The 14856-nt window shown below is 42.7% G+C and overlaps 1 protein-coding gene across 2 annotated transcripts in view; it reads left to right on the forward strand.

The window, feature by feature from the left end:
* LOC144479186 (bridge-like lipid transfer protein family member 3A) overlaps positions 1 to 14856 on the forward strand; it is a 152979-nt gene that overhangs the window by 103260 nt on the left and 34863 nt on the right. For both annotated transcript variants that reach the window (XM_078197798.1, XM_078197799.1), the window contains exons 11-13: positions 3837 to 3988; positions 8597 to 8738; positions 10353 to 10546. In XM_078197798.1, coding sequence (XP_078053924.1) covers positions 3837 to 3988; positions 8597 to 8738; positions 10353 to 10546 — 488 coding nt within the window. The remainder of the gene's footprint in view (positions 1 to 3836; positions 3989 to 8596; positions 8739 to 10352; positions 10547 to 14856) is intronic.

Below are 14856 nucleotides of genomic sequence, written 5' to 3' on the forward strand. Positions count from 1 at the left end.
CTAAATGCAATAGACTTGGAACAGATCTAGCAACTCAAGACTTCGTATCTATGAAGTGCTGTGGGCCATCAGCAGCAGCAAAATTGTACTTGACCACAATCTGTAACCTCCTAGCATATCCACCACTCTACCCTTGCCACCAAAACCAGGCATAACTAAACCTGGTGGAGCTGCAACACAGGACTACCTGCATGCCAAACAACATAAACACTCCGTATTAGACAGAGCCAAGCACTCCCACAACCAACGGATCAGATCTAAGGTCTGCAGTCCTGCCACATTGAGCCATGAATGGTGGAGAACAACTCACTGGTGGAGGAGGCTTCAACATATCCCCATTCTGAATGATGGAGAAGCCCAGCACATCAGTGCGAAAGCAAGGCTGAAACATTTGCAACAATCTTCAGTCAAGAGTGCCGAGTGGATGATCCATCTTGGCCTCCTCTAGAGGTCCCCAGCTGTCAGATGTCAGTCTTCAGCCAATTCCATTCACTCCACGTGATATCAAGAATTGGCTAAAGGCACTGGAGACTGACAATATTCCGCCAATAGTACTGAAGACTGGCACCAAGCGCAGGTATGTCATGTACACAAGAAACCATATAAATCCAACCCAGCCAGTTACCAGCCCATTAGTCGACTCTTGATCATCAGTGAGGTGATGAAAGGAGTCATCAGCAATGCAATCAAGCTGCATTTACTCAATAACCTGCTCATGGATGCTCAGTTTGGATTCCACCAGGATCACTCAGCTCTTGACCTTGTTACAGTCTTGGTTCAAACATGGACAAAAGAGCTGAACACCACAGGGGAAGTGAGAGTGACAGCCCTTGACATCGAGGCAGCATTTGACCAAGTATGGCATCAAGAAGCCCAAGCAAAACTGGAATCGATGAGAATTGTGGAAAACCCTCGGCTGGTTGGAGTCACACTTGGCACAAAAAAAGATGGTTGTGGTGGCGGGAGGTCAATCATCTCAGCTCCAGGACATCACTGCAGGACTTCCTCAGGGTAGTGTCCTAGACCCAAGCATCTTCAGCTGCTTCATCAATGATATTCCTCCCATCATAAGGTCAGAAGAAGTGGGGATGGTCGCCGATGCCTGCACAATGTTCAGCATCATTTGCAATGATTCAGATGCTGAAGCAGAACATGTCCAAATGCAGCAAGATCGAGATACTATCCAGACTTGGGCTGACAACTGACGAGTAACATTTGTGTCAAACAAGTGTCAGGCAATGACCATGTCCAACAGGAGAGAATCTCCTCCTCAACCTTTGTTTACACTTTAGCCCCAATCGCCTAATCTTTGGGTGACGTTGGGGAGAACAAAGAAAAGTACAGCACAGGAACAGGCCCTTTGGTCCTCCAAGTCCATGCCAATCATGATAGCCTCACTTAAAAAAAAACCTTCTGCTTTTACTAACTGTCTCCCCTTGACATTTAATAGCATTACAATCACTGACGTGCAGAATGGCTGCCGCCTCCTGCTTCTAGTTTCTACAAATACCGCACTCTCAACATTCTGGGGGTTACCATTGACCAGAAACTGAAATGGAGTAGCCCCATATATACTGTGGCTACCAGGGTAGCTCAAAGCCTTGGAATCCTGCGGCGTGTAACTCGCCTCCTGACTCCCCAAAGCCTGTCCACCGTCTCCAAGGTGTAAGTCAGGAGTATGATGGAATACTCTCCGCTTGCCTGGATGAATGCGGCTCCAACAACACTAAAAAGCTTAATACCATCCAAGACAAAGTAGCCTACTTGATTGGCACCCCATCCACAAATATTCACTCCCTCCACCACCAACCACCAGTGACAGCCATCTGGACCATCTACAAGATGCTCTGCAAGAACTCGCCACGGTCCCTTAGGCAGCACCTTCCAAACTACCATGTAGAAGGACAAGAGCAGCAGAAATCCGTGAACACCACCCCTGGAAGTTCTCCTCCATTCTGACTTAGAAATATATCCTCATTCCTTCACTGTCGCCGGGTCAAAATTCTGGATTCCTTCCCAAACTGCACTGTGGTGCCCCTACAACATCTCCGGGACTACAGTGGTTCAAGAGGCAGCTCACCACCACCTTCTCAAGGCAACTAGGGATGGGCAATAAAATTGCTAGTCTAGCCAGTGACACTCCAATCCCATTAAATGTTTTTTTTAAATCCATCAATTTCAGGAATGTTTTCTGATCATCACAGGATATGTTCAGTTGACAGCTTTTTTGCATGAAATGTACCCTTTTATCTCTTTTAGACTGAGTCAGTTTTTGAATTCACAAGCCAGGTCATCTGCCCTTTGGCAGCCACGATTGCAATCGTGCACTGTTCCTTTAAAAAGAAAAGGTTCACTTCAGAGACAAGGTTTATATGTTAAAAGTTAAGAATATGACGTGCCTTCACGGGCATGGCAACCACATTTGCCAATTGGAATATTTTTAGTTGGATTGTTCTACTTTGACTCCTCCAACATATATCCATGGTTCCAGAGTTTCTATTGAGCAGGCCAACTGAGATGAAATATAGAGTTTATCTTAATTTGTCTCAGCTTCTTATCCCTATCCAGTAATGCTTTCCTATAATAGAGTAAAAATTATTTGTGAATGGGCCATGGCTTCACTTTGATGTTGACTGCGTTTGGGCAGTTTTCCAGCGTTCAATGTAAATTAAAGTATAACTTAAATCACTTACTTGAGGTGCTGGAATACTATTGGCATCGAGGAGCCCCAAACAGTCACGACATAATTCAGGGCCCATAGAAACCCTTGAACCAACTCCACCATTCATTAATATCATGGCTACTCTCCTTTCTGTCCTATTCCCCAATATCTTTTGGTAATGTTCATCCAATTATCCATCAATCTTGGTCTTGTATATTGTAAATTTGAGCATCCACAATGCACCAGAACGGAGAATCCAAAGACTTTCAACTGAGGGTGAAGAACTTTCTCCTCATCGGAGTTCTAACTAGCTGACCTCATTAGTGGTCACTTTGACTCCCTAGTTCTAGGCTCTTCAACCAAGGTAAACAGCCTCTCAGCATCTGCACCGTCAAGCCCTTAAGAACTTAATACTTTTAAATAAGGTACACTCTCATTCATCCAAACTCCAAAGAGTATAGACTCATTCTATTCAAGTTCTCCTCATGAACAACTTCTTCCCTGCTGCCATCAGATTACAATGGACCTACCTCACATTAAGTTGAATCTTTCAACACCCTAGCTATGACTGTAATACTACATTCTGTCCTCTCCTCCTCTATGTACGGTATGCTTTGTATAGCACGCAAGAAACAATATTTTTCACTGTCTATTAATACACGTGACAATAGTAAGTCAAATCAAATCCTCATGGAACAATCATCATATCCCGAGCAATCAATGTAGTGAACCTTCATTGCACACCTTCTGAGGCAAGCATATCTATTGTTCTTTGAGTAAGGAGACCAGACCAAAATGGCACGCACTAAACCAGGTGTGTTAGCAAAGCCCTATATAATTAGATTAATGCCATCAGGTAAGGGGCGTGAAGGATGGTGGTTGATTAGTGACACTCAGCAACTGATTTTAAATAGCTGATTTCTAAAATCATGGATATTTTGCATGAAATATCAAATGGTTTTGTGTTAATTCTTGGTTGACCAGCAGAAGGGTACCATTGAACTGAAACTTGAACTGAACCAGGGACAGCTTTGATAGCTAACCTAACCGATTTATGGCATAAAGCTGTTGGACACCGTCTTGTTCACAGCAGATGTTCCACAGCAATGACGTTGTGCTTGGTTCAGCACTGGAAAAATGCTGGTTATTGAAGTTCTCTGTGTTTTCTTTACAGCGGGATCACCGACTCGCAAATTAATTGCTGGCAAAAGACGTGCAAGTGATCAGTTGGCACCAGCTGCTACTTCTGATTCTCGGCAACCACCATGGAGCAGGCTGCGCTCCAGCTGTGTGGTTGTTCGCATTGATGATTTGGATGTTTATCAAGTAAGGAGGGAGTGTTGAACATTAATTTTCTGTGTACAATGTTCTTGACTCTGTTGCTTTTATTGATTAAATCAGCTTGGGATTTTCTATATAAACCTTTCCATTTGAGAAAACATTTATTTATTATACTCACGGCAGAAAATGTTACTTGTTCCAAGCCTATTTTGTTCGGTTACTGGCAAACTCCAGCTGGTAGAAGAATACCTCACTTCTAATGGACTTATCATAGTGTCATGCAAAGCTAATTCTCCAGATATGATTTCCCTGAAGCTGCAGAGATCCCATATTATTTGTACCCAAGTGGCAGCCTGGAGCTATCGGTGATTGTAAGATGCAGTTCTCACCCACTACATGGTTGCCGAGTTGGAATTAGAACAGGCGGAGATGATCTCACCAAGCACAAGCAGTGTGAAGAAGTACACTAAGCAGCATGCAGCTACAGTCCTTTCAGTGTGAACTGTTTCACTTTCCCTTGTGGGGAAGTACTTGCACTAATTCATGCAGTCAGAATTGTCAAGTTGCCATATTTGAAGCCTTGGGTGCCATTTAACAGTCTGAGAGTTAATAAATTAAACTCTAGTTTGATTTTATTTAATGCATTCAGTATTGTCCTTGATCTTCATACTACAGCTGTGTTCTAAGCTAGGAATCCTTCTTCCGCCCCTAGCTTTGGCATTAAATAATTCCAATAGTTACAGCAAATTGCATTCCCTAGGTACTATCCACACATTGGCACAGTGGTTAGCACTGCTGCCTCACAGCGCCAGAGACACAGGTTCGATTCCTAGCTTGAGTCACTCTGGAGTCTGCACATTCTCCCCATGTCTGCGTGGGTTTCCTCCGGGTGCTCCAGTTTCCACCCACGGTCCGAAAGACGTGCTGGTTAGGTGCACTGGCCATGCTGAATTCTCCCTCAGTGTATCCAAACAAGCCTGGAGTGTGGCGACTGGGGGATTTTCACAGTAACTTCATTGCGGTGTTGGTGTAAGCCTATTTCTGACACTAATGAACTTTAGAAGCTGCACTATCACGCCTTGACACTGTAAGTATTACCAAGCCTTTGGAGTAATATGAAACTTCAACCCTGCTGGCATTTGACTCAGCAAATAGTGCGTGATTTCTCCATATAATGTTTGATTTCGCCTCCCTTCAAATTTCAGCCCAGAATGTTTCTGGCCATAATGTAGTTCGCGACAGCTTCCAAATTCATGTAGCAAAAGTGAAAATCACTTCCAGGTCATAGCATTGCTGTCTTAGACCCTTTAGATTTATATACCTGTAAGATTGGTATTGAGTAGTTTCTTAGGCCACTGGCAGGCTTACTAAATCCAGAGTGCAATTCATTCAGCAGCAAATGAATGACACAAACTAAGAGCAAATATTCACAGGCTTAGGCATAAAACCTTTCCATTTGTCAAGCCAATACCAGAGTATGGTCCAGAATTTTAAAATAATTTTATGTACAATGAGTGATTTTATTAGGAATCATTTTTATTACACACTTCAAAAAAGTGATTTCTTTCTGAATTCTGTTTCCATAAATGGATGCATTTTGCAGTGAAGAACATTCTGTTAATCGTGAAATCACTTTTGTCTTCCTCATTGTTCTTCACCTAATTTTACACATTTGGGGTCACTGCGCTGCTCAGTGAATCTTTCCAGCTAACTGTTGCCAGCCATCGTTGTAATTAGCCATGTAAAAACAAAAGCCTGGCTTTGCCCTGGGTGTTTTAGTTTCGTTCTCAAATAAAGACTTCTTCCTTTGTCTTTGCAAGACTTCAGTCTTCAGAAGTATTCGGGAAGTGTGAAATATAAAAATAGAAAATACTCATGTCCGGCAGCATCTGGAGAGAGAAAGAGAGAGAGAGAGTTAACATATTTGGTTTTGTCAGAACCCCTGTAGAAGGGCATTTGACCTGAAACATGAACTCTGGTTTCTCTTTCCCCAGATATTCCCAGACCTGCTGAGTGTTTGCAACATTTCTTGTTTTGATTATTTAATTCCAGACTCGTGGGCATCAGATTGAACCACAGTGTTTGCCATGTATGCTGAGCAGTTATTAAGAGCACTTGCTTCAACTTCAATCCTCCTAATCTGTGCACCGTATTGATTGCCTGTGTCAGTAACTAATGTGCAGTAATTAAGACGGGTATGGGTTTTGAGGGTGCAGATATGGACATTTTGCAGATTGGTTGCAGAATATTCATGTTTGTTGTTGATCAGAAATGAGCGGTTGACATGACAACTACTTCTGTTCCGACATGGACATGCTGTCAGGCCAACTGGAAAGTGTTTTTTTTAAGTCTATCTGCCAGACAGTTATGTGGAATAGTTTGAGTGCTCACTGATCCTTGTCTTCAAATACATGAACTGCAAATAGGCCTTGACCCTTGATTGAATGTTTGTGTCTGCGATTTACGCATTATTACTTCTGTTCATGTGCTCTTTGGCAATCATAGAATCCCTACAATGCTGAAGGACCCTATTTGGCCCGTCGTGTCTGCACCAACAACAACTCCCCCCACCCCCTCAGGCCCTATCCCCATAAACCCACGTATTTACCCTGCTAGTTCTCCTAACACTAGGGGCCAATCCATCTCACCTGCACGCCTTTCACACTGTGGGAGGAAACCCACGCAGACACGGGGAGAATGTGCAAACTCCACACAGACAGTGACCCAAGCCGGGAATCGAACCCAGGTTCGAACCAAGGCTGGAATTGAGCGCTGGTCCCTGGCGCTGCGAGGCAGCAGTGCCGCCGGCCCTCATCAATTAAGCAAAAATATTGGTCTGTCTTGTCCGAAAAAATATACATGAGGTTTCACATAATCTCCTTCACTTTCTGTATCTCTCTCTCTGCTCTTTCTGTCTTGTAGCTTGTGTTTCTTTAATGAATGTCACACTCAGTTGTTGAGCTCTTCGGTTCATCTGTGGAAACACGCATGATCAGCGTTAGAGATGATGTGAAGCCTTTGGAAGGCCTCATTAAAATGCTCAGTCTTTACTTTCATTTTCTTCCTCCTGGATGATTATGTCTGTCCTGGTGTTGTTAAAACTCTTACTGTGATTATGTATATACAGAGGTTATATTTATCATGTTATATTTAACAAGGCACACATGCACACAGCACACATTCATAGGCATGTGATGGAAGTGGGCAATAGATTGAATCTCCAATGTCACAGCACTAGAATACTCAGCGTTATGCTGCCTACCTCCACTTGGGACCTGACGGTCAAAATGGTCTGTAATGGGACATGATATGAAGCAATGTTCTCAGTGACCTTGTGGTGATTCAGCACCATTTGAACCATGATTCTAAATGTTTATGCCCTTTTATTTCATCCCGATTTCTCTTTATGCTTTTGATTTTTCTTTTTGAATTTGTGCTTGAATTTTTGAATGTGTGTGTGTGTTAATCTAAGTTTCGGGTTGAATTTGTTGTTTTTCAAAGTTTAATTGATCTTTTTACTATCCTTGTCTAACACATGAGTATTGATATCCGGCCCCTGAGCATTCAGTGGCTATCTTGTAGCAAATGTCTGTATGTTTCTCTGTCGATCGTGTTGGGTGGTGAGAGGGAGGAGCTATCTCACTCCGAAATGTGTTCCTCAATATAGTCAGTAACATAATCCTGCATCTCCCTGGCGTAACTGAGCCGATAACTCATGGTGTAAAAAACATGTAAATAAGCTTTTAATAGCTCCCTTATCACCCCCACTACCTTGGTTGGGGCGGCGTAGGTGGATTGGTGACTTAGCTGGAGGTAACTTGGATTAGAACATAAAACATAGAAAAGCTACAACACAAACAGGCCCTTCGGGCCCACAAGTTGCGCCGAACATGTCCCTACCTACTAGGCTTACCTATAACCCTCTATCTTGCTATAGAACATAGAACATTACAGTGCAGTACAGGCCCTTCGGCCCTCGATGTTGCGCCAACCAGTGAAACCAATCTAAAGCCCATCTAACCTACACTATTCCAATATCATCCATTTGTTTATCCAATAACCATTTGAATGCTCTTAATGTTGACGAGTCCACTACTGCTGCAGGCAGGGCATTCCACGCCCTTACTACTCTCTGAGTAAAGAACCTACCTCTGACATCTGTCCTATATCTCTCACCCCTCAATTTAAAGCTATGTCCCCTCGTGTTAGCCATCATCATCCGAGGAAAAAGGCTCTCACTATCTACCCTATCTAATCATCTTGTATGCCTCTATTAAGTCACTTCTTAACCTTCTTCTCTCTAACGAAAACAACCTCAAGTCCCTCAGCCTTTCCTCATACGATCTTCCCACCATACCAGGCAACATCCTGTCTTGGGTTGTAGTGAGAAATTCACTTTCAAAACCAACCCAACATTCCATGGTGCTCTGCGTCAATTAACTTTGGATTCCTGCATCTGAAAAACAAGTTCTAGTATGCAAAAACTGGCAGTGTGCCATACCTTCATATTATAGACTATAACGCATTATCTGTGTCACTGACTGTTGATGGTCATCTTGGCCAGGTTTCTATAATGAAATAGTTTGAAAATAACTTTATTGGACCACTTGGAAATGTTGGTTAACAGAGTGTTCATATTTTATTTTATTTAAGGTCTCAGAGGCAGGTCAGCACAGTAAGAAGCCCACAACCTTACTTTCCTGTAACAGGACAACATACCATCTTCCAGCTGGCATGTCGGCAATTCACATTGAATTCACTGAATATTATTTCCCTGACAGTAAAGAATTTCCTGGTAAGGTTGTGATAGCAAAGTCATTTTGCAATATACCTGGTGAATGTGGCAGGCTTGTGAGTTAACTTTGATGTAATTTGCTTTGCCGCTATACATAATTGCACAGCACTGGAGTTTTACACATTGCTTGCTTCGCCTGAAGGCTGTAGAATATTTATTGTCATGCAGTAATTTTATTTCCTCGGTATTTCGTAGAATTATGAAATAATGTCGGAGAATATTCGGCTCATCATGTCAAAGCTGACTCCCAGAACGAGCTATCCAATTCGTTCCACTTCTCTGTCCGTTCCCCATAGCCCTGCACATTTGTTCTTTCCAAGCATAAATCCAATTCCATTCAGAAAATGATTTAATGACTCTGCTTCCACCACCTCTGCGCAGTACATTCCAGATCATAACTTCTTTGCAGTAAATTGCATCAACTTTGTGTCATCTAATTTTACAACCAGTCTAAGGATTGTCAAGTGTCCAAGTTCAATTTTGAGGGTACCTTAGTTTTTTGAGCCAATGCATATTTCATAAGAGGATGGATTTTTTCCCATTGAAATAACTCTGGTTTACAAATGTGATTCAGCAATTGAGAATGTTCTCTGCTGTACCACTGCTATTTTTTTTATTATTTATTAATGGGATATGGCCATTGCTGGCTGGCCAGCATTTATTGCCCATCCCCAGTTGCCCTTGAACTGAGTGGCTTTCTAGGCCATTTCAGAGGGCAGTTGAGAGCCAGCCACATTGCTATGGCTCTGGAATCATGTGGGCCAGACCAGGTAAGGATGCAGATTTCCTTCCCTAAAGGACTGTAGGGAGCCAGATGGGTTTTTCCAACAATCAACAATGGTTTCATGGTCATCAGTAGATTCTTAATTCTAGATATTTTAATTGAATTCAAATTCCACCATCTGCCGTGGTGGGATTTGAACCCCAGAACATTAGTTGAGTTTTTGGCTTAATAGTCTAGCGATAATACCACTCGGCCATCGCCTCCCTTTTAACTCTTATAAAACTGATACTTGTGGTCACAGAGTTGGAGTAAGGACTGCAGTCTAATTAGAACTGGGACAAATCGTGGGCCCTATTGTATCAAAAAATAATATCCTGCCATGCCAGTTCCCCAAGGTGATAGGCTCGAACTCGACCCTTCAATCTCTCACTCAACCTCAACATTTAGTCCCCTTTGTGCTCAGAATACCTATCTGGGATTTATTGTCCAGTTTTGTGAACCAAATGGTTTGGAAAGGGCTGCCTTAGTTCTGTCTTCTCTCATAATTAAAATCCAAAATGGGAGTATTGAATTGGGTCGTGTCAGCAATTTGTGACGCATGAAAATAAAGAGGAGGTTTTAAACTTTCTGGTTAGATTTCAAGTGGTCCGTGAAGTGCTGGACACCTCCATCGAACCACATTTGATGGCGTCACTGTACTTGCACACTACCCTACTGGGCCACGTTTTACATCCAACCTCACAGAAAAATCAGTTTCGTGCACGTTTTATCAAGAAGTGACCATTCATTTTCAGATTTACATAATTGTAACCAACTGACTAAAACATTATTCTCCGTTTTTTAACTGCCAGTTTTGAAGCAATATTTTATTCTTTTTTTTCCATTTCCAGTGCCTTGTCCCAATCTTTATGTAAAGCTCAATGCCTTGCAATTTACACTGGATCCAGTCAGCATGCTGTGGATGAACTCCTTCTCTTTGGACTTGTATCAGACTTTACAGCAGTTCAAAGCCATCTATAAATTGAATAATTCTGTGAAAGTGGATGAGCATGTTGACTTTTGTATGAATGGACTCATGTTGAAGGTTAGTCGCTGCCTACGGTCATATTTGATTTTTAAGGAAGTATGTATTCAAGATTATCACATGATAGGTTGTGAAAATCTGTCAGAATATGATTTGCGTTTGACATGTGGCTGATGACCACTTCTGAGAGTTAGTTAGTTCTCAGTTCTGTTATGGTCAGCTCCACTTATTTGATTCACATGTTTTCCAGTGTATAAATATACTAGACTTGTCACTTGTTACATGAAGTATTTGTTTATACATGTTCTGTTTTTGTCGCATTTGAAAAAATCTATTGGTTATACTTGAAACTTCAGCCCCATCTGCAAGTATCTGGTCTGCAAAGTATCTAGTCCATTATATCTAAAAAAAACACGATCACCAAATTTACTGTGGGAACTGCTATGCAGACATATTACTGCGTATATAAAAATCAAAATTAAGTCATTTTTTATTTGATGACCACAGGGGACTGGAGGAGGTTACAGAGATAGAGAGGAGTTGTAGGGGGCCGGAGGAGGTGACAGAGAAAGGGAGGGGTGTAGGGGGCTGGAGGAGGTTACAGATATAGGGAGCGGTTGTAGGGGGCTGGAGGAGGTTACAGAGAAAGGGAGGGGTGTAGGGGGCTGGAGGAGGTTACAGATATAGGGAGCGGTTGTAGGGGGCTGGAGGAGGTTACAGAGAAAGGGAGGGGTGTAGGGGGCTGGCGGAGGTTACAGAGATAGGGTTGTAGAGGCTGGAGGAGATTACAGAGATAGGGAGGGTTGTAGAGGCTGGAGAAGGTTACAGAGATGGGGAGGGTTGTAGAGGCTGGAGGAGGTTACAAAGATATGATGTATGTACACTTTCTCTATGTTATTGCCACTTGGAAATCATAGGTGAAAATTGGGACAGAAAGAACAATGTTGAGTTAAATTTACATAGTACCTCACAGAAGCATTATAAAACAAAATATCCTCCAAGCCATGTAAGTAGATATTGGGTCAGATGACCAAAAGCTTAAGTCAAAAAAGTTTTCAAGAAGAAAATGAATTAAATTTTGAGGGAAGTGAATTAAAGAACTGTAGGGAGGGAATTCCAGAGCTTATGGCTTCGGCAACTGATGGCGTGGTGGCGGAATCATTAACATTGGGATGTTCAAGAGGCCAGGATTTGTTCATGTGTCTCTGAGGGAAGTGGAGCTGAGTTTAGAGATAGGGAGGGGTAAGGCCAAAGGTGAGGTTTGAAAACAAGGATGTGAATCTTAAAATCAGTGTGTTGCTTGACAAGGAGTCAATGTAGGTGAGCAAGCGCAGAGGTGGGTGAGAAGTCAATGGGACTTGTTGCAAGTTAAACATGGACAGCAGAGTTTTAGATGACCTCCAGTTTATAGAGGATAGAACGTGGGAGAGCAGCCAGGAATATGTTGAAATAACTCCGTCCACAGCTAACAAAGGCTTTCCAGCAATAGATGACCTGAGCCAGGGGAAAAGTCAGGAGATGTGACATAGGTGGAAATAGGCAGTCTTAGTGAATGCGGATACAAGATCAAAACCTCAACTTGAGGTCAAATGTGACACCAGGCTTCTGAATAAATTGGCTTAATCTCCCAGGGAGAGGGATGGAGTCAATCGCCAGGGAACAGAGTTTGGAATGGGGACTGGAAGTAATGGCTTCAGTCTTCCTAACATTTAATTGGAGGAAATTTCTGCTCGTCCAGTGCTGGATCTTGGATAAGCAACCTGATGGTTTAGCAGAATTGGAGGAATCTCTCAAAGTGGTGGTGCAGCAGACTGGGTGTCATCAGTGTACGTGTGAAAAGTAACTCTGGGCTTTCAGAATCACTGAGGGGCAGCATGCAGATGAGAAATAGCAGCAGGCACAAGAGTAGATTCCTGGAGGAAACCAGATGTATCAGTGCAAGGGCAGGAGGAGAAGCCACGACAAGTGGACATGATTAGGCTGCGAGCAGTCTTGCCCAGCTGGGCGATCGTGGAGAATTGGAGAAGAATGCTGTGGTGAAGTGTCAAAGGCTGCAGAGAGGTTAAGAAGGATGAGGATGATGGGGGTAGGTTATCTTTCTCACATGCAAATATGATTATGATTTGTGTCTTTGATGAGAGCTTTTTTTCACCTGTGGTGGGGAAAATTAGATTGGAGGAATTCAGACAAGGAGTTCTGGGAAAGATGGGAATGCATTTGGAAGGTGACGTGTTCAAGGACTTTGGAGAAGCAAGGGAAGTGAGAAATGGAACAATTATTTTCAAGGATCGTGGACTCGATGGTTGTTTATTTTAAGGCGAGGGTTGATGACAGCAGATTTAGAGGAGATTTCGCAGGACCTGAAAAGGGAACCATTAACAATGTCAGCTAACATAGGAACCTCGGAGGGAAGTTGGAGGTCAGAGGTTTAGTGAGAATAGGATTGAGGGAGCAGAAAATGGGTCTCCTGAATTATATGAGCTCAGAAAGAGCACAAGAGGAGATGGGAGAGAAGCTAGAGAAAGGTTAGATTTCAGGGCTAGGGTGAAAAGAGGGGCATTCATAGAATCCTACAGTGCAGAAAGAGGCCATTCAGCCCATCGAGTCTGTACCAACCACAATCCCACCCAGGCTCTATCCCCATATCCCTACATATTTTACCCACTAATTCCTCTAACCTACGCATCCCAGGACACTGAGGGGCAATTTTTAGAATGGCCAATCAACCTAACCCGCACATCTTTGGGCATTAGAGGAAGTTTGACTGGGTGGGAAAGTGGAAGCAAAGAACACAGCTAATCAGATGGTCTCGATCTTGGTGACAAAGAAGTTTGAGAGTTCCTGTTGTTTAATATTGGAGTTGGTGGTGGAGAGGGAGGTAGCATAGGAAACATGAAGAATCCATTGCTTTCCAGTTGTGACTTAAAGATGATAAAAGTTTTGCACAGAGTTCATCTTTTTATCCAGTGTGACACATTGGTGTTTGATTTGCAATCATTAAATGATTGAGGTTACTTTTTATCCCCATTACAATGCATTGTTTACATAGAGAGCAATTGAAGTGAAAGAAATGTCTTTGTTTGCATGCTGTAGGCATAAAGGACTTTCCTCTGACTGGAAACTACCCTTCAGAATTTCCCACATGACTCAGTCAATTAACACGTCAGGGTGAACTCCAGTTCAGTTCTTCTGTCCAGTGCTGAGGTGCATTTCTGCCCAATGGACATTAGGGATGTTTAAATTTGTAGAGTCCCAGCAGACAGGAAAGGGAAAATCAGTCCTGGGCTCAAGAGGATTAGCTGAGATTTCTGTCCTTTGCTGTCCGGTGGACCTGCCAGGAATACATACGCCTGTGTCTGTCAACAGCATTTAATCTCTCTCTCTCTTGTGTATCCCAGGAGATAGCATCTTCAATGAAGGAGATGTAGACAGCAAAATATCTCACTGAATATGTACTGAAAAGAAACATTTAAATGACACTTGGGTGGTCTGTGATGGACCCACATTACACGAAGTTCCCTGCTATAGCGCAGTGCCCTCTAACATATATGAATTTGTGCTGTGGTCGAATGTAACTGCTAGAAATTGTACTATTAAAGCTGCACAAGATCAGTGACTAGAAACAGTCATGGATTTTAACCTAAACTGTTGCTTCATAACACTAAAGATTTGAAGCCAGTTCGTTCCTAAGAATAAATACTTGGGTGCTGATGTTTTAATCATTTTTAAAATTGGCTTTTTGCACGTCATTACTGCAGGAGAGTACTCTTGGGTATGGGATAGGATAGATGCAGGGTAAACACCCTCTATAACTGTGGCGAGATTGGGCGATTATACAGCTTTGTACTTTTGAGCCACGTTCTCTAAGAATCTCAATGAACAGAAAGCAAATATCCAACTTCCAAGGTTGAAAAGTTAATCCACTATGGTATCACTTCCTTATCGCATTATTTTCAGTGCACTGAATGGAAGGCAGTCTGGACTATTTCGGTGCACTGAGCCACTGCAGCCTGGATTAGTAGAATAGCGGCTGGTGTGTGTGGTTTCCCAGCACCACAAGACCAGCAGAGATATGCAGGAAAGGGGAAATAAGGACTCCAGTCTGACTGGGTGCATTGAGTTCCTGTCTTAGCAATGGCGTTAGAAGTGACTGTTGGTTACAGATAGTGGGCAGTAATTGGAAACCAAATGGGGAGGGGTGGGGGCAAAAGTTTTAAATTTTAAAAATTAATGCATGCATATATCTATGGATCTTCAATGTGCACAGTTTTAGCTTAAAGTTTTTAACTGTGGTCCACTGTGTGCACCATACTTGAGTATCAAACTATCTTCCTGAGAAATCTGTGCAGGCAGCGGTTGTTCTTGTTCAA

This window comes from Mustelus asterias, chromosome 25 (assembly GCF_964213995.1).
Source record: "Mustelus asterias chromosome 25, sMusAst1.hap1.1, whole genome shotgun sequence".
Lineage (NCBI taxonomy): Eukaryota > Metazoa > Chordata > Chondrichthyes > Carcharhiniformes > Triakidae > Mustelus > Mustelus asterias.